At 29.1% G+C, this 25,305-nt stretch overlaps 2 protein-coding genes across 6 annotated transcripts; one reads left to right on the top strand and one right to left on the bottom strand.

The window, feature by feature from the left end:
- Positions 1–4,113: 4,113 nt before the first annotated feature.
- Positions 4,114–7,603, bottom strand: LOC111030438. The gene is made up of 8 exons (XM_022309925.1): positions 6,933–7,603; positions 6,755–6,861; positions 6,555–6,697; positions 6,302–6,468; positions 6,071–6,239; positions 5,791–5,979; positions 4,852–5,041; positions 4,114–4,783 (listed from the first exon to the last, which is right to left on the bottom strand). The coding sequence occupies exons 1-8, from the start codon at positions 7,074–7,076 to the stop codon at positions 4,396–4,398; spliced, it is 1,497 nt and encodes a 498-aa protein (XP_022165617.1). The 5' UTR covers positions 7,077–7,603; the 3' UTR covers positions 4,114–4,395.
- A 2,809-nt stretch (positions 7,604–10,412) lies between these two features.
- LOC111030437 (eukaryotic translation initiation factor 4 gamma-like) lies at positions 10,413–18,802 on the top strand. 5 transcript variants are annotated; one of them, XM_022309921.1, is made up of 19 exons: positions 10,418–11,287; positions 11,357–11,544; positions 12,392–12,502; positions 12,935–13,072; positions 13,423–13,626; positions 13,696–13,772; positions 13,840–13,984; positions 14,550–14,742; positions 14,925–15,028; positions 15,097–15,224; positions 15,354–15,489; positions 15,588–15,778; positions 15,840–15,919; positions 15,987–16,135; positions 17,864–17,971; positions 18,057–18,152; positions 18,255–18,333; positions 18,405–18,566; positions 18,627–18,802. In XM_022309921.1, exons 2-19 carry the CDS (start codon positions 11,386–11,388, stop codon positions 18,731–18,733), a joined length of 2,367 nt encoding a protein of 788 aa, XP_022165613.1. In that variant the 5' UTR covers positions 10,418–11,287; positions 11,357–11,385; the 3' UTR covers positions 18,734–18,802. The 5 variants fall into 5 exon arrangements, 4 of the variants coding, with proteins under 4 accessions (XP_022165615.1, XP_022165613.1, XP_022165612.1 ...); XM_022309920.1 differs by having other exon boundaries at positions 10,418–11,138; positions 18,627–18,743; XM_022309923.1 differs by lacking the exon at positions 18,627–18,802 and having other exon boundaries at positions 10,415–11,287; positions 18,255–18,329; positions 18,405–18,520.
- The last annotated feature ends 6,503 nt before the right edge of the window (positions 18,803–25,305 follow it).

Genomic DNA, 25,305 nt, shown 5'->3' with positions numbered 1-25,305 from the left:
ATGTTTGCATATTTTGGAATTTTTTTTTACCAATGCATATTCTTAAAATTTATTGATTTTTATTGTATATTTTAAAACAATTTTTAATTATTTACTCTTAAATCAATTTTATCTACATGACTTAGTCGGCAATAATACCGAAAAGGCGATAATCAATATCCTTATGGGGAACGGGGAACCTATTTTATTTTTAGCTCTGAGGACAATATTATTTTTATTTTATCTGTCTTTTATAGTTTTATAGTATTATTGTATTAATTTGTTTGCCAGTACATGGTGATCGACGGACCACGAACGTTATCGAAGGCATGTATCGTCAATCGTTGTCGTGTTCGTATTTGTATTCGTTATTTGTTGTATTTATTAGAGCTCGTATTTGCGGTATAATATGCCAAAAGAAAAAAAATCAAAATTAGTCGGTTGAGAAGTTATATTTTGAAATTTGGGGATAATATATTTTCCGCAGACGGAAGAATTTGATTTTGCAAAATATGTGAAATTAAAGTTTATATGAACGGCGATCTAGTGTAATACAACATATACAAACAGTAAAACATATGAAAATGAGGAGGGAAATATTCAATACATGAACCCGGCAAATGGTTACACAAACTAATACAACTAAAATATAATTATAAAATGATTATTTTTTATTTTAACAATTTTTAATTGCTAGGTAAGGAAGATGTTGAGTGTTAAAAAATCCACATTTTTTTTTTCATAATATAGTATGCATAAAACATAAACTTTTAGTAATATGTACAAGATATGTTTTTTTAACGTCTTTTTTAATTAAAAATAAATGCATATTGAAGCGCATATTTTGATATTTTTTTGATGCATATGTATACGCATATTTATAAGATTTTAAGCACATTAAGTCCCAAGCCCTGGTAATTGGCATACTAAGGTCCCTACCTAAGTAATAGTAGAGTATTGTAGTAATGTTGTACTGTACTAGAATTGACAATTGTTGTAACATTGCACGGACAAGTGATGGCTTATAATTAGAGGTCGGATTTTTATGATTTTACATATTTGTTTCTAGTCTATATAGTTAAATGGGAGTGAGAAATCTTCACGAATCATGAAACACAGAATTCACAGGAAAAAATTTATTTTGCATAAAAAAGCATATTTTAGGGGTTAGAAAATATTTAACACGTTGGAGAATATTTGAGAATATTTTTGTAATATCTGGCATATAATGAACATATTTCCCGTATATTAGCACTTTGATAAATAAAATGTTCACTAAATGATTTATGTCTGGGTTTTAATAAAAAGGTATTCCATATCGATTGCGATAGCACATCGGTTATTTCGTTAGCCGTCACGACTATCCATTGAACATATATAGTTATTAATTGTTATTGTAAAATAAATTTAATTAAATATATTTAAAACCAAATTAATAAAAAATAAATTTAAACGGAATTTTTTTTTAATATTAAAAGAATATTTTGCATATTTAAGGACATAAAACATCATATATCTGGTATTTTAAAGGAATATTAAGAGAATCTATTGCCTATTTTATGTTACATAAAAATATCATATTTTAAGGATTTTAAGAGAATATAAATCCGACCTCTACTTATAATAATTCAATGGTTGTATACCTACCTACTTTTAGTTTGTACACATCAATTAAACTACGTACCTACCTACTTGATGAAAATAAATGTTTCATAGTACATAGGTAAGTAATAAATATTAGGTATAAATAATTGCTAAGTCTATTAATAATCTACACAAATATTGAAATATAATTGTATTAACATCACAATAATTGGATTTCGGATAGTCCAATCACTCATCCGGCGTGTTCAGCGGTCTCCGTACAAGGACTCCTCTCCGTACAGCTGCAGCAGTCGTTACTCATAGGTACCGTCGGAGACGGGTCGTTGCCCGTAGCGGTGATCCTAGTAATGTGTGAGGGGCATATATCCCCTTATAAAGTCGGCAACTGTCATTTCCAGTCGACATTTTACAGCAATACTCTGGTAGTCGGCTAGTATAATAGGTACAGTTTTAATATAATGTAGACCGCATAGTAAAATACGCATAGAACCCATAATACGCCATTTTATCATCGTTTATTAAAACGAATTAAAAATATTTTAAAAATAATAGTTTAAAAACCACATTTAAGTACATTATTCCCCTGATGTATACTGCGTAAGGTCTAACGCCCTTCTTTTTTTGCACCAGACAACTGCTGGACTCGTGATCTCGTTATCCAGTGTTCACCATTTCACTATAGGTACCACATTTATGAGTTATGACATGGTAATGTTTCGGCATGAATGCAGTTCAACTCCTAAAGGAATTTTGAACTTCGTTTTTTCAAAATGTGTGTTCTCGTATGCTTCATTTGATGGTACTTTCAAAAAAAGTCTTTCAAATTTTATTTGGAAATAATTATGGTAAAAAAATCGTAACGCTTGATTTGTTGAAAAAAATCGTGTTTTTGAGTTTAAAATACCAAAATTTATATTTTTGGAAGTTTGGAAATGTTAGTATTCATGTGCTTGAGATGTCAGTGAAATCTGAATAATAATTTATCATACTTACTTTTTATGTTATGTGTAAAACTTGATAATACAATTATTTTCAACATTTGTATATTAAAGTACATAACTCAAAATTGGTTAATTTGAAATGAATCCATTTCACCAGATAATCAGCCCTGCCCCCGTCTGAGATTTTTTGTTTTAATTACCATAAAAAATCAATTTTTGGTTAATTTTTAATATCCTACAAATCTTTGGAATAGGTAACTGTATGATTAATTTTTCCGTGGTTTATTAACAATAATATATTTATAAAGCCAGCATAATTATAAATTTATAACACTTCGGGTCGTTTGTTTTTCATTATATTGATAATTGATTGTACATTATTACATTAACTACGTGTAAGCACCTATAATATTATATATTAATAATATAAAAAATAATATATTATTATAAATTATAATGTATCAAGGAGGACTTAGATTTCGATTTGTCTTGTGGAGTCGCTATATTATTAAACAGGAGCAGCCGAGCAGGGACTATGAATCTCTCCACCGCCAGGTCACCTAATTTAACCATTAGATAATAGTTAAATAAGCGATAATTGGTGCCTAGTTGGTACGTTGGTATATATTATGGTTTATTATGAACTGGGAAAAATTAGTCCATTCTCAAAAAAAAGATTAATATAATATGCAATAATGATTGAAATATAATTGTAAATTGTAATATCAATGCAACATTTAATTTTCGATTCTCAACTTGGCTATGATTGTTTTGGTTGTAGTGGTGTGCGTTCTTTTTGTCAAAAGGTAATTTTTATAGTTAAAACATCCTCCGACTGAGGAAAGTTTTTGGTAGAAAATTATTTCTAGTTTGTACAATTGTACTTTTAGGTGGGGTGGAGGAAAATACTAGCATTTTTCAAATTAAAAAAATAAATATTAAAAATGGTTATACAAGTTTGTTGTTTTTTTATTTAACAGATAATCTTTAATGTTTAGTTTAAATAAATAATTTAAACAAGGGTTATAATTTTCTAAAATAGACCTAATCGACTTAATTAGGAGGACGCTAAACAGACATTTATTGTCTCCGTCTAAGTACGTAGCATACCAAATTTTCTGCTCAGCAGATCATGTTTAGCTCTGTGAGTTTAAAAATTAGAGTGAATTCACCTCTTATAAAATTTAAAAGTAAGATTTCTATCCAGAGCATCTCATATTTTAATTTCAAAATGAGTTATGATTATTTTTTGATGTACAATTTGCAATTTTAAACTCAACTCTTTTATTTCATTTTTAATACACGGGGATGTATATTAATAATTAATATTATCATACAGTATAATTATTATACTCTCGTTGAAGAACACTTTTCTTTTCTTATAATTTCACTGGTTTGGTTTTTATTTGAATTATAAGTTATATATTTTAAATATTTGATAAATGTTCATTCACACAACAATTTTTTTCACTGTCCAATTATAATTCAGAGACATTCACTGTGTAAAATGTAAATAATAATTTAGACAATCTTTGTAAAAAAATACTAAAAATTAATGTTGATAGATAATTCATTATTATACATCAAATTATAAAAATCACCAGATTTATTTATTTTTTGACTTATAAACCGAATTGAACATGTTGTAAATGTAAAAAAAAAAACAAATTGTTCCAGAGCTTAGGAAATTATTATAAATTAACACCTTAGATACACATAACCACACAACAGATTGTTTTATTTTTTCACAACAATAAAATAGAAAAATAGATTATTGTATAAGTATGTTAAGAGTTTATTCATTTTTAAAATGTATCATTAAGATTTATGAAAATCAAAAACATTATCCATGTTTAATAATGTAATGTGATCAACGCCGACTTGTACGCTTATAATATTTATCATTATTAATTTGTATCTGCAGTGGAGACACAGAACGAGCGTTATAACGATGACTGTGTTTTCTATGAGGCCCAAGTCTACTCTTAACATGTCTTTTTTCATACACATCTTCATCGCTTGTGTAATCGCCATCATCTTCATGTAAATACTGGCGACGAGGAATATCTCGACGAGTTGCACGGCTAAATGGAATATCAGTGTATTCCTCATCATTAACATCTTCAATATCTACTTCAAGCGACTCATCATCAAGATACTGATGCGATTTAGCAGCACGAATTGCTTTGGCTACTTTAGCAGACACCAAACGTCCATTGAGACGTTCCCGCAAGTCGTTGGCTATATTTACTTGATGTCTAATATAAAGGAATAAAATGTAAATGAAAACATCTTATTTTAATGCATTATTCCTAGTTAATCAAACCTTGAATTTGAACTTGAATTCAGACGCTTTCTAGTGGTAGCTTGTGTTTCATCGTCTGCATACATACGCATTCTTGGTATTTTGCTTTCTCTATACCTAGCATCATTATAATCATCGTCGTCATCTTCACTAGCTGCACCTGATGATGATGTGGGCGGTGGTGGTGATGGAGTCCGTACTTTGGATTTGTCTACAATGATTAACCACAAACATATCACTTATGTAAGCATATAATACAATTTTATAAGACGTTACATCAGAAATGTTAGAAGATGCTTATTCTATTTAAATTTTATACCAAATGTCTTATTATTATTCTTAGACATATTTAAAATTTTTAATAAATATTATGTTTATTTATAAACTGTTCACACTCAAAGAACAAAAATAAATATGTTGAAGTAAAAAGTCACTGGTCACTAAGTTTTTTTCTCTTCAAATAAATGTACTTATAAAAAAAATTACTAGTTAGTGTTAATATTCACTTTGTCAGTTTTACAATATTTACAATCCATTTAGGTTATAAACAATTTGTTAATTTAAAATGTTTGATGAGTGTTCATTAATTTTTTATGTACAGTCATAAGATTGTTTATTTAAGATGTTCTCATACCAAGTATTTTTTAAATAGTAATACAATTCAACATGCAATGTCATTAGATGGTTGGAACTTTGGTTACTCCTAAGCAATATATTAAGGATAAATTTTTTTTAAATCCAAATCTATTTGAAATTACCCATCTGTTTTGCAACTATGACCATTAACATTTTATAGGGTTGGTTTTGAGTAACATGTGTATGTGAGTCGAGGACTGCATGAGAAACTAGACATGTAAGTATAAATTGTTTTTATACTATTTAACTTATTTAAGCAAAATTAAAGTGACATGTGATTTACCTTTAACACTAAAACAAAAAAAAACAAAACAAAAAACATACATTTAGCATTATCCATAGCATTGTCATATTGGCTCCAAGTCTTGGCTATTGCAGTCCAAGTATTGATACCTGGATTTTTGGCCAATTTCCACCGAACATCATCTTTCAACATTTCATCTCCGATATCGGGATGGTTGATTACTGGTATAAACTTTCGTTTACGACTGTCTTGGGAAAATAATTCATAATCTACAAAAAAAAAATTTATTTGCACAAGCTTATTTGCATGCTCGAGTATATAAGCATATAAAATAATTTAAAATAATTGTATTAGTGAGACCTCCATCTTCTACATCTGCACTTTTATTCTTTACATCTTGTTTGTCAAACACGGTACTGTATCTCATCAATATGCACTTGGATTTTTCATGTGGTTTAATCGCTTTTCGCCACATACCTGGGGGCAACTCGTAACCCACACAGCTGACATAATCTTCTGATACTAATACCTACAAAACACATAAAACGTGACATAACAAATTAAATTTTTTAAATATGACTTTGCTCTTACATCATCTTGATCCATGTGGTCATCGTTTTGATTTTCATTTAAAGCTCCAGGTTCACTATTTAACTCATCATTAACTGCAGACGTAATATGTTTTAGCTCGCGTATCGGCCGAGTCAAGTCCAATAAAGCCTTAGTAGGCATTCGATCATCCAGCCATACAACATTACCTAAAAATATCAACAAAAAAGAGTGATGTTAAATAAAACATATATAGAAGTGCTTTAGGTAAGGACTCAAAAAACAATCCACTAACATTCAGAATTTGACACCCATTCTAAAAATTTAGGATCATATTTATCGAAATAATCGATTATATCTTTAGTGGTCATTCCCATGACTCCGTGCAAATGTAAAGCATTCAGCTGAATGTCTTTGTCGTTTTTGTTCATGCCAAGACTGAAAAGCAAAGCACACATTACTTTACTAAACACTACAAAATCTACCATAACATACCTGTTTAGAATATACTGGACTTGTTTGTCTGTGATGTCTGATGAATAATGCGTGGGCTGCTGTTCTGAGTTGGAAGCTGTGGCTGCTTGGAAAGTGTTTCTGTTCAACTGATAGGGAACACATCAGGATCAGTATGAAATTACGTTTGAAAGAGGTAAACACAAAATGAGGCACATACTTTGGGTCTGTTGAGCTGTGCCATCGGCTGGCTGGTTCGCGCCGACGTGCTGTTGTCGGCTGGCTGATTGTCGTCGCTGTCCAACAGCTCGCCGGGTTCCAGAAAGCCCTCCGACAATATGTCATCGGAATCGCTGTCCGCCATCGTAATCGTCGAATGAAGTAAAAACTCCTGTTCCTTATGTTCTAGCTGCTCCTCCTCAAAACGTCAACAACGTTCTCGGTTCAATGCATTTTCGGAGACGTCAGACAGACACGATGATCAAATCGCACTCAGGTAAGTTTCTCGCTCAGACTCGGGTAGCGACTAACGACTAACGAGTCGTTATCAATGACAAAAAATAATGATTGACAAAAATTTTCGTTCACTACGGCTGGAATTTGAGCACCATGAATCGTGATAATACAGATTACCGATAGAGAATAGATACTACGAGCGGGCGTCGTGCACAATATCTACGTATATAGATTGTATGTTGCGCTTTGTTATTTCGCTTGGGCTTCGAAAAAAATAACGTCGGACTCGTGTGTCGTACCGTCACCACTTGCTGTCGGATATCGTTTAGTATTAACGACGACGACCGCAATACGGCATGATAAAACAATTTGTTTATCATGGACGACCGAACGACGTCTTATGACGGCGACGCGTATGGTACGACCATATGACGCCCAATAATCGTTGAAAAAGACAGCATTTACACATGTTATTCGGAATAGAGTTTTTTTCGATCGCTTTATCGGTCAGCTTTAATTCGTACATATTCAGTAATATTTTATTAATATTATTATATATATATTCGTAATAGGCTAGGACAATATTAAACATTTAACGCCACAATTCAGTGAATTTCCGCCCGTCGTGTTGGTAGTAATTCAGAATTCCGTCGCCAGTGGTCGCGCGCTTTATCACTGAATACTGAAAACAAACAATGATACCACCGCATGAACGCCATTTGTTAACACCACAGAATAATATAACAAATACAAAAAATCGCCGCTGCCAATCCCCTTCAGTCTATTATTATACTAATATGTAAATATTTGGGTGTTAACAGGATAAAAAGCACGGTTTTATATATTCTACAACTGTGAAATAAAAAGTAAAGAAAGGCTAATCAATTATCTGCATATTATTCTATATTATATATAAATATATGTGGTTGTTACTTGTTAGTTGTTACCTTAGTTGTTGTAAATGTTGTCCCTTATTAAATAGCCACGAGCAGGCATAGCAGCGTGATATAATATTATTTGAAGCAATTGCTTCATAGCTTCATAGCTTCAACATAGTAAATTATCATTTTGATGTAATAAAGGGGATGGAAAAATATTAAAAATGTATAATTTGCTTCAGAGTTTCAGACTCAAAAATAAAATTCTCTATGTACACATAAAAATGACATCACTACTATCCGACCCGCATTCTGGCGGATGCGACGATTAGGAATCTAGGATGTCCCCCCCCCCCCGATACAGTGGACGTAAGTAGTTTAGGACGTATAAGTACTCTGATGGACGCTGCACGGCAACCGTCGGAGATGTCACCGAACCACGATCTTCTCACATCCCTTGACACCACGGGCGGGTACGGCGATCACGACATTACAGGACCACCCACAGAAAGTGATTCCAGGGCGGCGGACTCCGGTCGGCCCGCGAAACCAACAGCAGCGATCAACGACGCTCTAAGCGATTTTTGTTTTTTTTTGTTTTTTTGAATGTTAGCCCATCGATCTCCGCTCCCAGGTGGACAGTGTGGACACGTACCTTGCGATAGGGAAAGTCCACTTGGTAGCGAAGAAGGGCGCATCCCGGGATGCTTATTGCTGTAAAACTACCTTTTTTTGCACAATAAACGATGGTGACCGGGGGAGAAGCAATGCCAACACCAGTTCCTCCCCCGGTTCTCGATAACAAGGAAAAACAAAAGGTACTTTGATGGATTGTTAATTACAATTAAAGATACCTTTTTAATCAGGCAAGTAATTTAGGAGATCGCTTCTCCCAAACACCGTATTGTAGTAACTAATAAGTAATAATTAATAAAAAAAAAAAATAGTAAAAATAGAATTATGATTATGAATTTACGTGAATTTACGCTTACCGCTACTCCACCACAAAAAAAAATGAATCTCGGAAAAAAAATTTGCTTCATTGAGTTTGCAAAGTTTATTTATACATAGTTGTACATCTTAAATGGAGACATCAAATGTCAGTGTAACAGCCCCTTAATAAACGCTATTACAATGTTATACCAACTGACCAAAAACATCCCACATTATGGAAATTGATTAGAAAAATTAAAAACCAAATTAACACCGATTGAGCCAAGTTAGCATTGGATACTTTTGCTTTAGGTGAACCCGAAGGGAGTAGTACAAAAAGAGGCCGCAATAACTCTATCGACATCCGACTAAAAATGTTAATTAAAAGACAAAATGAAAATAACCTAAACGGCTAATCATAAGAGATTTTTAAACGGGTGTGACTGTGATTAATAACATACGCAAGTGAACTGATTAGCTTGCAAAATATGTTCTAAGATCCAATATTTTTTCATTCAAATTTTGTATATTTTTACTATAATTTATTATTAATATTGACAGATGTATCCAACATTTAGGTATAGCCTTGAAGATTTTTTTTCCGATTACCAAAAAAAATAAGCACCTATTTACATGCCTGCTTTTTTTGTTGCTTGATGGAATTAAAATATAGTACAATTTAAAATAAACTTTTTAATATGATTTTAATACCAAATAATATAATACGGGAAATAAACTAGTGACTAAACTTGAGTTTTTAATCTGCTACGTGGTAGTACGTATACTACTACTGATATGGCTAAAAATGACTTGTTTCCATGTTTTTTATAATAATACTATTATATTATAATTACTTCATCAACAACGTGCATTTGAATGCATAAATGCATTAGTGATTGATGTTCACTTATTTAGTAAGTTACTAAGTTAAATGTTGTCTCCGTCTTACCAACTTACGACATAGCAATTCTCGTTCACTAGTTTGAATAGTGAGCTATTAGTTTTGATGTCACAACACAATGAATTGATCTATTATCAAAGTTCTAGGTAAGAAAATTAATACATTATCTATGCTTAAGCGTCGACAAATTGTCGATATTTTCATTTTCAAGCAAGATACAAATATGTGAAATAACACAAATCAAAAATGCTCATATCTCGCTTGAAAATTAAAATATCCAGAAATCCGCTGAAGCTTAAGCATAGATACTGTTCTTACCTAGAATTTTGATAATAGATCAATTCATTGTGACATCAAAACTAATAGCTCACTATTCAAACTAGTGAACGAAAATGTTCCATGTACGTGTGTAAGACGGAGACAACAAATGCGCCTCTAAAAAAATACACTTGATAGTTTTTGCTAATGTATATTATTATTACCCAGTAACATACCTTTACCAGTTCCCATTGTTTTCAGAACTTTGGTCTTGTCCTTTCGAAAAGATCCTACCAAACTCATGGCTTTTTTTTACCTCTTCAAATATTCTTATTTATATTTTTGGATATTTCTAACCCAAGCTTCTTGTTTTTTTATTTTAGAAAAATAAAACTCATGACTTGAATACCGTAAAACAGGTTTCATTTCATACTCGTGAATTAACTCGTTACAAGCTTCATTGTTCCACTCCATGGCTAAACATAGAACTTATCCAGAACTTAACCTGTTAGCAAGACTGGTGCAGAACAGAGCGCGTGTAAAGTAATACAATCGAAAATTCGTCCAAACGGATCAGTGAGTCGGGCAATTATGTATTTATGTCTTCGAGCAATCCACAAATAACCGACGACAATCGGATGGCTTTGACGCGTTCGCTGTGCGTCACGAGCATTCGCGCGTGCTCGAGATACCGTAAATCGTAATAAGCATAGACCTGATAATAAATTATTATTATTATTATCAGGTCTATGGTAATAAGTAATAACAATGGGAATTTGTGCGACGCACGGGCAAGCACAAAGCTTGAGCGTTGTGCGGGCTCTCCTACTCTCATGTGGGCGTGCCTTAGACTACTAAAATTATAGAGAAGGCATTATGCACGAATCATTAATAATATGATACTATTACACATTTACACATGACTAAATATTTATTTAGTCGTGCTATTACAGACTGTAATAATATCAAGCTACGAACCAAGTGTGAGTTGAGTAACTGAGTAAGTGACACTAGAAAATTAGTACCTACCTATCCTACCTTATACATATCTAGTTTTCATTATGAAGTACCCAATAGTAATAAATAGGTACTGTTACAAACTTTTTATTGAAATAAACTCATAATTTTCAGTAACTAAAAAAAATTCAGGTATGTTTTATTGTTTTATTTGCCATGTAATAGACCGACACTATTGACTAATCTAATAATCTACCACAGGGGCTCTCCAGAATATTCCTGTGGATAGTATGAGTAATGTTCAAAATTCCAATGGACAATCTCCGATTGTACCGTTTTCTCCTATGGAAAAGTCTACTCTTACAGAATCTTTGCAACAAGTACCAGTGGTGTTACAATTTCAGCAACCATCAACTACTTCATTTCAAATCCTAGAATTTTCTAAACATGTGTGTATAAAAACTTCTGCTTTTAAAATTATTCATCCTAATATTGGCTGTGTGTTAGCCTTGAATAATTAACCACAAACGCCACCAGTAAGATAATATATTAACATAAGCTAAATATCCTTCTCAAAAGGATGTTCCACCGCAAGTGTTGTTTCCATCTTACACATGGACAAGGATGACATAGCACATTTTTGTTCACCAGTGTCAATAGTGTACTGTAAGTTTTGATATTGGAGAAAATTGACCTATTATACAATTTAAAGGTAAGATTATTATCTAGAGCCCCACCCTGGATTTTTTAGGTGTTATTATGTTTAAGTAAGTTATGGTCATTTTAAAATGTACAGTTTCAAAAAGGTCCTAAGCATAACTTACTTAAAAATAATGATATCAATAAAAGCCTATGTGAGGCTTTAGATAATAATCTGAATTTCACATTTTATACAAGGTCAATTTACTCTTATATCAAAACTAACAGCCCACTATGAATACAGAAACAGGTAAATGAAAATTTGCCATGTACCACCCGTACGGCCGAGATAATTCAGTGGGTGCGACATGAGCATTAAGCTTTTTTTTTTGTGTGAAAATAGTTTTTTTAGTACTGGCCTTTTTACAATATAGAATTATAAAGTTTAAAACATTTATTTAAATAAAATACTGTATTTTTACAATTTATTAAAATATCCTTTTTGGAAACTTTCTTATAAAAATGTATGTTAAATTATTTATTATCCATATAATTTTCATAATTTTTTTCACATATTTAACTTGTATCAATGTTTCATTTTCATCTGTCAGATGTCTGTGTTGCATCATGTATACATATATTTTAAATATATTTCAGAATAATGGAAGAAAAAATACATTCTGTAATGAGTCCCAATCACAAGTCAATAAACTGGCATGTGAAAGTACTTTAGTACCCGCAAAAGCCATAGAATATCATAAAGCTCAGGTAAATAAAATTAAAAATAACTAAAACTTATAATATAAAATAGCATGCTTATTTAAAATTACCACACAGTCAGATACCATTCATATTTTTAGTTCACTATTCAGATAGTATTTATGAATTTTTAATTAAATTCTATGAAATTTTTATGTTGAGTTGAGTTGCGAAAAATAGATTAATTTAATGTTTCTACATTGTTTAATAAATACAATGATACACAAAGTCATGTTTAAGGTACATATATTATTATACTTTTCATTCATTAGATTTTTAGTTGATAATAATAAACAATTCAATTAATTTTAAATGTTAAATTAAACTTGCGCATAACAAAAAACCGTTATCCGTACAATTTAAATGGCGATGTTGACATTTTTAAACTAAAAATAATATTAAATAATTTATTTTGTGCACATGTAAATTTTTTTTTTATAGAATTTCAACAGAAGCGTTCAATCACTTTTGAATAAAATAACTTTAAATAATATGCCTTTAATAATTGAGTGTTTTAAGGCATTGCCAATTGACACTATTGAGCATCTGGAGAAAACTGCTGATTTCATTTTTGAAAAGGTAATACAAAAATAAAAACCTTTTACTTCTATGGTACTATTTTATTGAAAGTGTTAAACAATTGTTTTATGACTAAAATATTCAATTGATAAATCATTTATTTTATTTCAAAAACACCTTTTTTGTACAAATACAAAATCTGTGTTAAATGTTTGTTCATTGAATTAAGTTTGGTAACAATGATTGATCTATACTTGGTATTCTAGTTTTTAAATTTAAGTAGTATTAATACTTGTAGAATTACAATCCCAAAGAACATTTTGATTCATTGATTATTATTATTATTATGCCCTTCATTAATGTAAAATTTTTAATTTATTTACATTAATGAACATACATTTTTTTTTCAGGCAATAAATGAACAAAGTTTGACTCCTGTGTATTCATTTTTATGTTCAGCTATGCAATCAGTAGTAGTTGGTTATAAAGATGGTAAAACAGCATCTTTTAAGAAGTTAATAATAAGTAAATGCCAAAGACTATTTGAATTAGACAGGGCTAAAGAAATGGATTCCGATAGAAAACTTACTGAAATCAATTTGTGCAAAGATCCAGTAATTACGACATCATATAAACTCGGTAAAAAAAACTCATTGTTAATTTGTTATGATTATAATTTTTAGGAAAAGAAGAAGGAACTTCAACTTGAATTTGAAGAAAATGAAAGAAGATTACTCAAACGTTCTATAGGAAATTGCCGGTAATAAAAAAATAATAATAAATAGTAAAATAAAGAAGTTTCCATAATTTGTGTGTTATGTTCATAGATTTATTGGTGAATTATATAAACAAAAAATACTTACCCCAAATATTATATTGTACTGCATTGTGAATTTGGTAAAAAACCATGATGAAGTATCACTTGAGTGTTCATGCAATTTGTTGAAGACTGCTGGTGAAGAATTGGAACAAGTAAATTTACATTTGATTTATTGTGTTAAGTTAACTAGAAATTATAGTTTTAATTAAGTATTTAATTTTTTTTTCTTCTGGAATTAACTCTATATTATTTTTTAATAATAATACAAAATAAATGTAAACCAAATACATTTCTAAAAATGTATTTATTAAAATCTGTTTATCCATTGAAGATCATTTAATATTCTTAAGTTTTGATTAAGCTTAAAAATGAAGAATACTTTTAATATTTAAATTTATCACTCACATTAATAGTAATTTTGAGAAAAAGAACTTTTATGGTAGAAGCATAGCGGTGGTTCAATAATGTTTAACCGAAAATTGATGTTCTGGCATCCTATTTTAAACTAGTTTTAATATTAGAATTATTTTCTCATTGTAAAACTTAAAAGTAAATACCGTATATTGGTTTTTATAATATTATAATTTTTAAACGCCATTGAGAATTTTGAATGTTACAATTTGGAAATTAAATTATTATAAATAACCAAGTTACTTGGGAAATTTTCTTACTTCTAAACTTAATTGACTATGCATATTTTATTGTTTGACATTTCAGTGTTACTGTTTAAATGATACTTTTGATAAACTGAAAGCTTTAACATCCAGAGGCATGAAATCCAAGATTCCACCTAGAATAAAGTTCATGATACAGGATGTCATCGAGTTACGTAGAGGTAAATGGATATCTGAAAAGAAAGATCATCATCCTGGCTGTAACAAATTCAAGGGTGGTGAATACAAAAAATGCTGTATGTATCTTGAATTTGTGTAAATAAACAAGTAAATATTATAAGCATTCATATATTTAAAAAATAATGTTATTTTATAGTTTTTTTTTAGATGTTTTTAAATGATTTATTTTGTCAACTTTTAATATGTTAAATTAAATTATTGATTAATATAATAGTTAACATTTAAATGTTATTTTTAGGTAGAAATGATAATAACTGGAATGTTGGTCCAAACAATACTAAGTATAAGCAACAAAATTACACTATTGATCCACCTAAGGTTTTAAGGCTACAAAATGTCAAGGTAATATATTATATTCAATACTTAGGGTACAACTTGACTAAAGTATTAAGTAAAATCAATTTTCTTAGAAAATTACAAATGTGACAACCTTAGATCCAGCCAAATGGTCATTTAACGAGAGTAAAAACATGAACTATAATATCAGTTACTTAAATACAGTTCTTAATAATAATAAAAGATCAAATTATCCACACATGTAAATATATTTATTTTTTAAGTTTTTAATTTATTTTTATTAATGCTTTACATTATTTTCAATAAATAGACTCAGTGTGTGAAAAATTATCATCATAGGCATTACATTATTTTCAATAAATTTTACAAGTTCACAGCCTGGCGGAACTGTTAAAGAACCAGTGCCAGGATTGATCACTAATTACTTAAACTCAGAAGTAGTTGGTAAAATTAATATCAAATGTAAAAACATCCTTTACGAATATGAGCAAATGCAAAATGTTGATGTATGTATCTAATACAATAATATTTAGTCAATGTAAATTATAATTGTACCTATATAATTTGAGTTAAAATCATAATTTAAATTGTGCTTTCTTTATAGAATATAATATATTCATTATCAGAAGATAAATCTTTAGTGTTCATCACAAGGCATTATGAGTTTGTGAAATCACTGTGTCTGTCAGTTATAACTTCAGACATTAATCCTATTACTCGAACAACATTGGCAGGAACCATTTTGGCAGAACTTTTATCTAAAAAAATCCTGTCTATGAAGGTTATCACTTTAGGGTAATTATTTATCAAATATTAAATAACATCCTTATTACTATAATTTTTTTTTCATTTGAAGAATTGATGCTGTCCTTAAAGATTGGGATGATTATTTGATGGATTACCCTCTTTTTTTCTCTTATATTGCTGCCATTATTGGTAATTGTTTGATTATGCAATTATTTGAATTATACCAACAATCCTACTTTAAATGTTATTTTTACAGCTCCGTTATTATTATCACAGAATGCTTCCTTCGATTTCAACAATTTAAAAGATTCTTGTACATCTATACGACCAGACAATTCTAGTATATTTTTTACCGAAGTATTAAATGAAATTCATAATTTCAAGGAAACACAGAACATTAAAGAAGTATGTGACAGTGTAGTTATTTGTTCTGTTCTTCTATCGTGCAAAATAAAAAAAAATTGTTATCTTAAGGTTTCTCATATTTTTCATTTACTCACGACTTTTTTTTTTGGATTGCACCTTATGCATTTTGTTTTTCTTGATACTTTAATTTTATTGATATAACTTTGCTCATGCGCCATGTTTAGCACTTCTTAATTGTGCCATATGACTATGCTTTATATGGATAGTACAAATTTCTCATTTATGAGAAACTATTGGACTTATCACTTCTGCCATGGGTGTTGCATTAATGTCACTTTTTAAAGAGCTTATAGAGCACCAATATAAGAGTTATACATATTCTAAACTTTTAATGTGGGTCCATGTACAAGATTTTTGCTTTAAGAAGACGCTACCCATGCATTTGTTGTCTTCGTCTTACACACTTATGCAAAGGTGGGCATTAACTAGTTAAAAAGTTAAAGTTAAGTTAAAAAGTTAATTTTTTTTTAACTTTTTAACTTAACTAGTTAGTTTGTTTTCTAATTAACTTATGAACTTAACTAGTTTAATTTACAGTTGAAATAACTTAGCTATTCTCAGTTGATTAAAAAAAAAAACCAATAAGTTAAAAACATTTTGAAATTTTTGTTTATACGTAAATATTACTATATCAGTATAAAATAAAAATAATCCAATACTATAATAACACAAACATTTCTGTACTTTTTCTTGATAACATAATTTTTTGTATATTAATATATTATATTTATTAGAAAGGCAATAAGTTATTATCATTTTATAGTATTAGATGTTTGCAGTACAAATAAGTAATAACAATAATTTTTTATCGATAAGAGAATTACAGCTGACCACTAGATTCTGAAAATTGGAAAGAAAATTCTAAAAATAATTTGAAAACTAAATTATCGTTTAAAGTAAATAGGTATAGAGTATAGACGTTATAGTTGTGTATAATATATACATCATAATTGATAATATTATGCTGGTCTATACTTGTATAATAGTTAAATAAAAAAGTTAAATCAAATTGATTGATAATTTATAAATTAGAAACTAGAAAGACACATTCACTCTTTATGTGGTTTACTTAAAGAAAATAGATTAACTTTTTTTAAACTGAGTTAAGTTAATTTTTTTTTCTATATTAACTTTTAACTTATCGAGTTCAGTTTATAATTTGTTAACTGTTAACTTTTAACTTATCGATCTTGTGTCCTCTTAACTTAACTCAACTTGAGTTAATTATTTTCATTAACTTGCCCACTTTTGCGACTTATGACAGACATAGAACATTTTTGTTCCCTAGTTTGAATAATGCACTGTTGGTTTTGCTATTAAAATGAATTGACTTATTATCAAAGTTCAAGGTAAGAACAATATCTATGCTTAAGCTTTGGTGGATTTTTGGATATTTTAATTTTCAAGCGAGATATGAGCATTTTTGATTTGTGTTATTTCACATTCTCGTACTTGCTTGCAATTAAAATATCAAAAATTGCCAATGCTTAAGCATATATAATGTTCTTACCTAATGTTTGATAATACTTAAATTCACTCTAATATCCAAACTTACTACAAACTATTCAAACTAGTGAACAAAAATTGGCTATGTCGTAAGTTGGTATGAAGGAGACAACAAACGCGTAAGTAGCAACCTCTTAACAGCACAATTAGCTTGTCTCTCAACTCTTAATGTGTTAATATCACTATTTTTTGTAATTTTAGCAACTAGGTGGTATATTGTGGATTTACAATAAGTGGATTACGTCAGAAAATGTTTCTCTTGAACTTTTTATGTCCAATAACCAAATAAATAAATATTTAAATAAAGTTGTAAGTAAGTTTTTAAACATAATAAATGCATGTATTTTTTATTCTATTGTATTTAATTTATAATGTAATGTTTACTTAATTTCAGCAAGTTGGAGTATTCCTTTTATCTATTGCCATTTATGATAAAATAATGTTGACTGACAATAAACTACCGTATGTTTTTTTGCAGAGCTGGATATATGTAAGAAAAATAATCAAACAATCAATTTAAATTATTGCATTGTATTTTAAATTATGCATGTTAAATTAAATATTGTTATTAAATCATTTTTTTTAAATTTAGACCAATTTCGGTGAAGAAATAATAAAAAGCCTTTTGTTTGTGCAAGCATTAACTATAGCTATTGTCATTGTATGTGTGAGTAAGTCACTACTTTTGAATCTATAATAAAATAGTCACTCAATTATTTAACATACATTTTTTATTTTATAGAGTTGAATCTCCCATACGAAGATTTCTTTGATCATGCTCATGTGGAATTGTTGAGACGTTGTATTGAATTTGAACCACTCTCAGGACATGAAATCCAGGCACGAGAAGTACAATGTATGCACGGCATTCAAATAATGTCTGCTACTCTTAAACATCCTAGAGGTTAGTTGTTAATATTTAATTTTTTGTTTCATTAATAATGTGATACTGTTTTTCGATTAGGAATGGTATTGAAACTGTTCAATAAGCTCTATCATCATAGAATTATAAGTAAAGAATCATTTGAACTATTCATTCAAGAATATGAAGAATTAGCTGGAAAATACTAAATACACTGTGTATTTTCATCAACCATCACAAAATATTCTGTTTTTTAATTAAATTTTTTTTAGATATTATGATGTAAAAATTTATTTAAATAACAAAAAAAGTTCTAAATATTTAATTTATCCATTTTTCATATATTTCTTTTGGAATTCAATGATTTATTGATTTATAATTTTTCAAATATTTGTAAATGGTTTTTAAATGGTTTTAGATTTTGTGCGTAGCGAATGAATGTATTGTATTTACAACAATGTAGGTTTTTTCTGTCTGTCAACAACGTTTATGGTAGTAAAAATGTTCCAATTTTTGATATCAGCATCTTTTGAGATAGTGAATCTAGTTAGTACTTTTGAGAGGTTAAAATTGAAAATGACCTGTAGTTTTTGAAAGCTGTAATTTACCTGGGAAACCAATTTTGAAAAAATCAGTTTTATTTTTTTGGTATAATTTAAAAACTTATAATTGTGGACACATGATATTTTCACCAAAATAATCTCATAATTTAGTTTTATTTCTAAGATCTAAAATGAATACAAATTTAACAAAAAAACTTATCTGCACTCTTATATTTATCACTGATTTCAGACTTCAGTTAACTTTGGGTTATTCTCTATTGTGTTGAACTTAATTTAGTATGTAAAAATTAAATTTTTTCATCGGGTTTTAAAACATTTTTTAATATTAACAAATATTTTTAAACAAGAAAAAAAATTGGTAGTGCTTCCTAACCCTAAGTAGACAAAACTTGAACCGATAAACAAGGAATACAAATAACATTTTATTATAACCAAATACTCTGTACAGAGTTTTTGTTATAACTGTAAATAATGTTAGTTTGCAGAGTTTAAATTTGTATGTACAATTGTTTTTATAAAATATCTGCCACCTTATATTTTCATTTAATGTTGTTACTTAGTGAATAAAAAGAATTGGAACGACTAAAGTACAGCTATTTAAATTACAAGATGTGTGAGATTGGAATGGTAATTTTATAAAAATGTAAGTGGGTATGTTTTTATAAGTTGGTCATTTGGGTTGGCTAAACATTTTGCCCCCTCTAGTGAAAACTGAAATGAGCTACTGAATTGTACCCGATAAGGCGATAAATAGCCTAGAAATTGTAATGATGTGCACATAGGCATATCGCATATCTAGGTATAAGCTCATATCTTTTTTAAATTTAATATTTGTAATAAAATAATTATAATAATTGTTAGTCAATAGTCATTAAGGATAAGAATAAGTTACAGATATTTAATAGGATAAAATATAAAAATAAGATAAATGCACACACACACATGCGCTAGTACACACGCACACACACACGACATGTGATATAAGGAACTAGCAGGCACTCTTTAGTCACCAGGCCAGACTTGTTATTATTGCCTTTTTGTATATACGGTCAGACGCGGATCGTCCATGTCGAAAGGCGTACGCATAATCATATAAGTTAAATTAAGTGAAAGATTTATATTAATTTAAGTCCAGGGCCGTATTTAGGGGGGTACAAGTACAATGGGGACATTTGCACCGGGTGGCCAAATATTGATCTATTTAGGGGGCGGCCGGGCACCGCTGTAACCCGGTGTAGTATTGTATCAATAAATATTTTTTTTTTTGAAAGAATTTGTAGACCCTTGTGAACTTAGCAGTGCAACGATAACGGATAGGTAAGTAGCATAGAATATAATTAATATTATTTTAACATAACCACGGTTGTAGATAGACAACTATGACTTAACCATAATGAATTATAACTAAAAATGTGTTGAGAAGAATAAAAAAAGTGGATCTATTTTTTGGTGGAGGGGGGGGGGCGTAAAATTATGGTTGACCCAGGGCGCAAAAATTGTAAATACAGCGCTGTGTATTTTAAAAGATTAAATACTATTTATAATAGTGAACTTAACAAAAAGATTTTATATTATTTTAAAATACAAATCGGTTACCTCATTTCACACATCAGACGCTAACCACGGTTTCAGTAAAGAAACTGGTACAAGGATTAAAATTATTTATTTTAGATGAAATTGTTATTTAGATGAAATCTTAGAAATTGCTTTCTATTTTATGGTAAATATTTCTATTGTATATCTGATTAGGTTTTGGGGAGGATAGCTGCACTCTTTTTTATTTTAGTTATCATGTTAAACGCTTTATTGTTTTTTTTTTTAATTGTTGGTGTCAATACTGGTGCTATAATATTAAACCGATGCCACCCTGAAAAGTGTCCATGCATATATTTAGGTATATTTATTATATTTACACTTATCCTTGTCTTCCAAAATCTTTAAATATATTATCTAATAGGATAATATGAAATCCGACGTTTGGATAATGGATATGCAGTGAACATCGCAGCTTATTATAATCATGTTTAATGTAATAGTATTATTAACAATTGTACATTATTGTTATCGAAAATTCTATGTTCTGACCGGATGCATGTACTAATTTATGTAAATTACCTCAGTTATTGTGAACAGTAGAGATATACACAGCATCAGTTCAAGGGCTATTTTAATATTTTATAACTGGTCCGTTTTTAGAGTCTATGCAAAATAAACTGCAGAAAGTGAGCTCGAGCCCTGAAACAGACGTTGGAAAACCTCAAAGTCTTGTCGAGTTGAGAGATGAGAAAGGTCTATAGGACTTGTACGAAAAGGAGTTCAATCTATATCATACAATTGTAGAGGACATTATGAATACAAAAGTCTTATAAATTATTAAAACCTGTTAACCGCAATGAAACATTATTGGATGACTAATTTTTAAGTATTAATGTAAAAATAATCATTAATAATGCATTTACATTTTTATGTTTTTATGGGAGAAAGTAACTTAAACTTATTTCAAATTCTACTAATAAAACCAAGCATTTTAAAGGTCTTGCAGCATTTAGTGTCCAAATGGGAATGAAAATCTAACTCGCGGTCAAACGTGATACCTAGGTCCAAAACTTTACTTTCAGCTCGCAATAAAGGATTAGTATTGATAGAGTAGGAAAAATCAAATTTATCACGGGTTCTGTAAAACGACATTGAGTGACATTTCAAGAAATTGAGTTCAAGATGATGTGCATTTGCCAAAGTAACTAAAGAGTTGATATCATTTTGTAATAAATAACAGTCATTAAGAAAATCAATTTTTAAAAATAATTTTAGGATACAAACTGAATTTAGTCTTCTCAGTTTAGTTATTGAAAATATCTTTTTAAAAAATGCTATAAAGGTAATAAAAACTTACAACACACGGATTGACGGATTATAATAAGATAATAGTTATAGTATAAAATATATGCGAATTGCGAGCATACATTTAAAACATGGAGTTCTGACCATTTTTGGACAACTCAAGCTTTACTTAAATATCTATAAAACATTCGTCCCTGCAGTAGGGTTGACTCATCTTGCTGTTTCAATTTTTTATTATTAGTTAGTTGTAAATAATATTTGATATAATATACGGACGGTCATAAAAACTAACATTAATTTATTGTTCTTGGAGCATACCTGGGTAGTATAACTATATATAATAAGATGTAAGTACCCATTATAGTTATTACCTTCAATGCTATTATATATACGTTTTCTTGTTTACCATACTTTAAACTTACTTTAATTATAAAACATATTTCTATTTTTAATATCCCATCAATTATTATTTTTATATTACCAATGATATGGATACAGATATCAAGAAATAGTAACTACTACTACCTACATACTGCTTGGGAAACGACGATGATGGGTGTGTGGTTGTTTTTTTGTATTGGAAGCCACGATAAAAACTATTAATAGTTTAGAATTTATAAGTAATAATGAGCACAATGTCCCTCCGCCAGGCCCGGATTGAGGGAAATATTGGATATTCAGGCACAAACAATAGTGGCCGCCTAGTCTATCGTCTAACCCATTTAGTCTTTTTAGTAAGCATTTGATTTTTAATTACTCATAGTCGTGCCATAGAAACATCTTGTAAAGCTCATTAATTAGTAACTAAGTACCTACCTATACTGAAATTATGGAAGTATTTGTAAATCTTATGTATTATAGGTACCTATAGGTATGTCGTAAAAGTCAAGAAATCTGAAAAAATACTTAAAGAAACACAAAACCATTTTAAAAAATGTTTTATAAAAGAAACTAGATACATGGCACTTTTATATAAATATAAAATTACGTTATTTTAGAAAGATCCAACAAGACCTCAATACAATTTCAAAGAACAAATTATGATCGATAAGCTCTTAGTTTACTTATATGATTGAAGCATTGTGTATCAAGTTTAAGGAAGTGTAGTAGTGTAGTACGTCGATTAAATAATAATAAAAACGTTGTCACAAAATAAGAGAGAATTCTGAACGACACTACACGGAAAAAAATAATTTGGTTATAGTAAATGGTTGTATTTACTTCGGTTGGCCCAACTATATAACGGGTTACCTTTACCAAAATGTTTAGTTGACAGTACCAAAAGTGTTTTGTTGGTCTAAATAATATGCATTTTTCAGTGAATAGTATATACAACCACAGTGTATGGTTGGATATTTTTTTTAACTATTTCAATAGGTTCCGACTACCTTTTACATGGTTGTAACAACAATAATACAAATAAAATATGATATATAAATTTAAAAATAGTTTTATATAAAATAAACCCATATCAGCCGCCCGACGAGCACGGCGTACTCTCTATAGAGAATAGAAAAAAGAAGTTTCCAAATAACTGGTTTTTGAAATCTGAAAGTAATATTTTGATGTACATAGCATAGACATAATAATATATTATAAATATTAAATATATTTTTATGTCTATGGTACATAGGCGGTTGATATGTCAATGGAATAATGCCAAAGAGCTTGTGTCCAAAGAGCAAAAAAAATATTGAAATCTTATATTTATTTACTTGAGCAGGTAATGAGTAATGAGTAAAGACCAATAAATTACCAATATTTAAATTTTGTTATGGGCCTCTAATAAGGGGCCCGGGTCTCTAAATTATCTTAATTCGTTTCCACCCCCTCCCTACCTTTCACGCCGATGGATGTAACAACAAAATGTAATTTTAAAATAATTATGCAAGTTTATATTGATCACTTTGTAAAATAGTACCTATAAAGATCACAAGTAAACTTTGCAATTTTGTGTCACTATTTAAACCATGTACAAATTACCTATTTAAGTATACTTAGTACTTACCTGTTATTATATGCAGGTATAATACGTGGTTTGTCGAAAATAGCTTTTAGTTTAATTGAAACGTTGATAGCTTTGTAATAATTATGCTTTTTGATATTATTATTTTTTTTTTTTACTTAGATGATTTGAACCTGTAATTTTTCAAATTCAAAAATAACACGCAATTTGTTAATGGGTGTATATTACCACAGTCTACCTATTTTGAGTAGAGGAGATTATGAGGGCCAGTGAAATGTAATGAAAACAGTAACAATTTAAAAAAATTCATATTCATATTATTATTGATTTATGTTGATCGATTTATATTAAATGGTTATAGAACGCAGTAAAGTTTGTCTACAGCATATAATGTTTTCGAATCAGTGGATATTGTCAATAAATTATGTTCAATTTCTGAATTCCCCAAAGAATATTATTCAAACTGGAATTATATAAATAAGAAGTTTGATGTAGGTAATTCAAATTGGAATTATGTCAATAATCAATAGTTAAACTAATATTTTATATCGTAACAAAGAATTCGAGAATGGGAAATAAGTAATAACCTAACGAATAACCAACGTCTATAGACTATAATACTTATAAACTATAATATTAGGTATGTATCGAACTGTATCCTACATTATTTGAAAAAAATAATGATGAGATATTATACTGGAATAGTAGAATTACTTATAGGTATTATATTATTATTTATTATATAATATTAAATAATATGAATTTTAGAATTTTAGTTACCTATTGTATACAAACCTTAGATATACCTTTTCTATGATATAAACATTATAATCTCATCTCAATACAATTGGTTAAGTATATATTGAGAATATTTTATTTCGTGTAAGTGGGATAATAATAATTAATATTTAATAATAGTTTTGAGCAATACATTAACAGATCGTACAAGTTTATAACCAATTTATATCGAATAACACATTATGTTGCTCAATATTTTCAACGAGTCGAGATTGGCAATTTGCAGTTTGCAAATTATAGGAATTATTCAGAAAACCAGAACTATATAATAATATATATTCCTAGTGTCCTAGTTTAATACGTAGTAGTTTTATATCGCAAAGGGATATTATATATTTATCTGTGCGAGTCAGTTTTATTGTCAGTATAATCAGTGTAATGTCAGTATTCCGTGAAATACTGCGAACTGTCAAATACTACGAACTGTCATATTATATAATATAGTAACGATAAAATAATTAATAATGTTTGATATAAATATCCAAAGGTGGGCTTATTGGTTAAAAAGTTTGTTTATTTTTAACATTTTAACTTAATTTTAGTTCTTTAATTTTCTAATTAGCTTAAGAACTTAATTATTTTAATTTACTGTACTCCAATATATTGGACATAT

This window comes from Myzus persicae, unplaced genomic scaffold, assembly GCF_001856785.1.
Source record: "Myzus persicae strain clone G006 unplaced genomic scaffold, MPER_G0061.0, whole genome shotgun sequence".
In the NCBI taxonomy this organism is placed as follows: domain Eukaryota; kingdom Metazoa; phylum Arthropoda; class Insecta; order Hemiptera; family Aphididae; genus Myzus; species Myzus persicae.
Note: the sequence above shows the minus strand (reverse complement) of the source record. Positions and strands in the feature narration are given on the sequence as shown.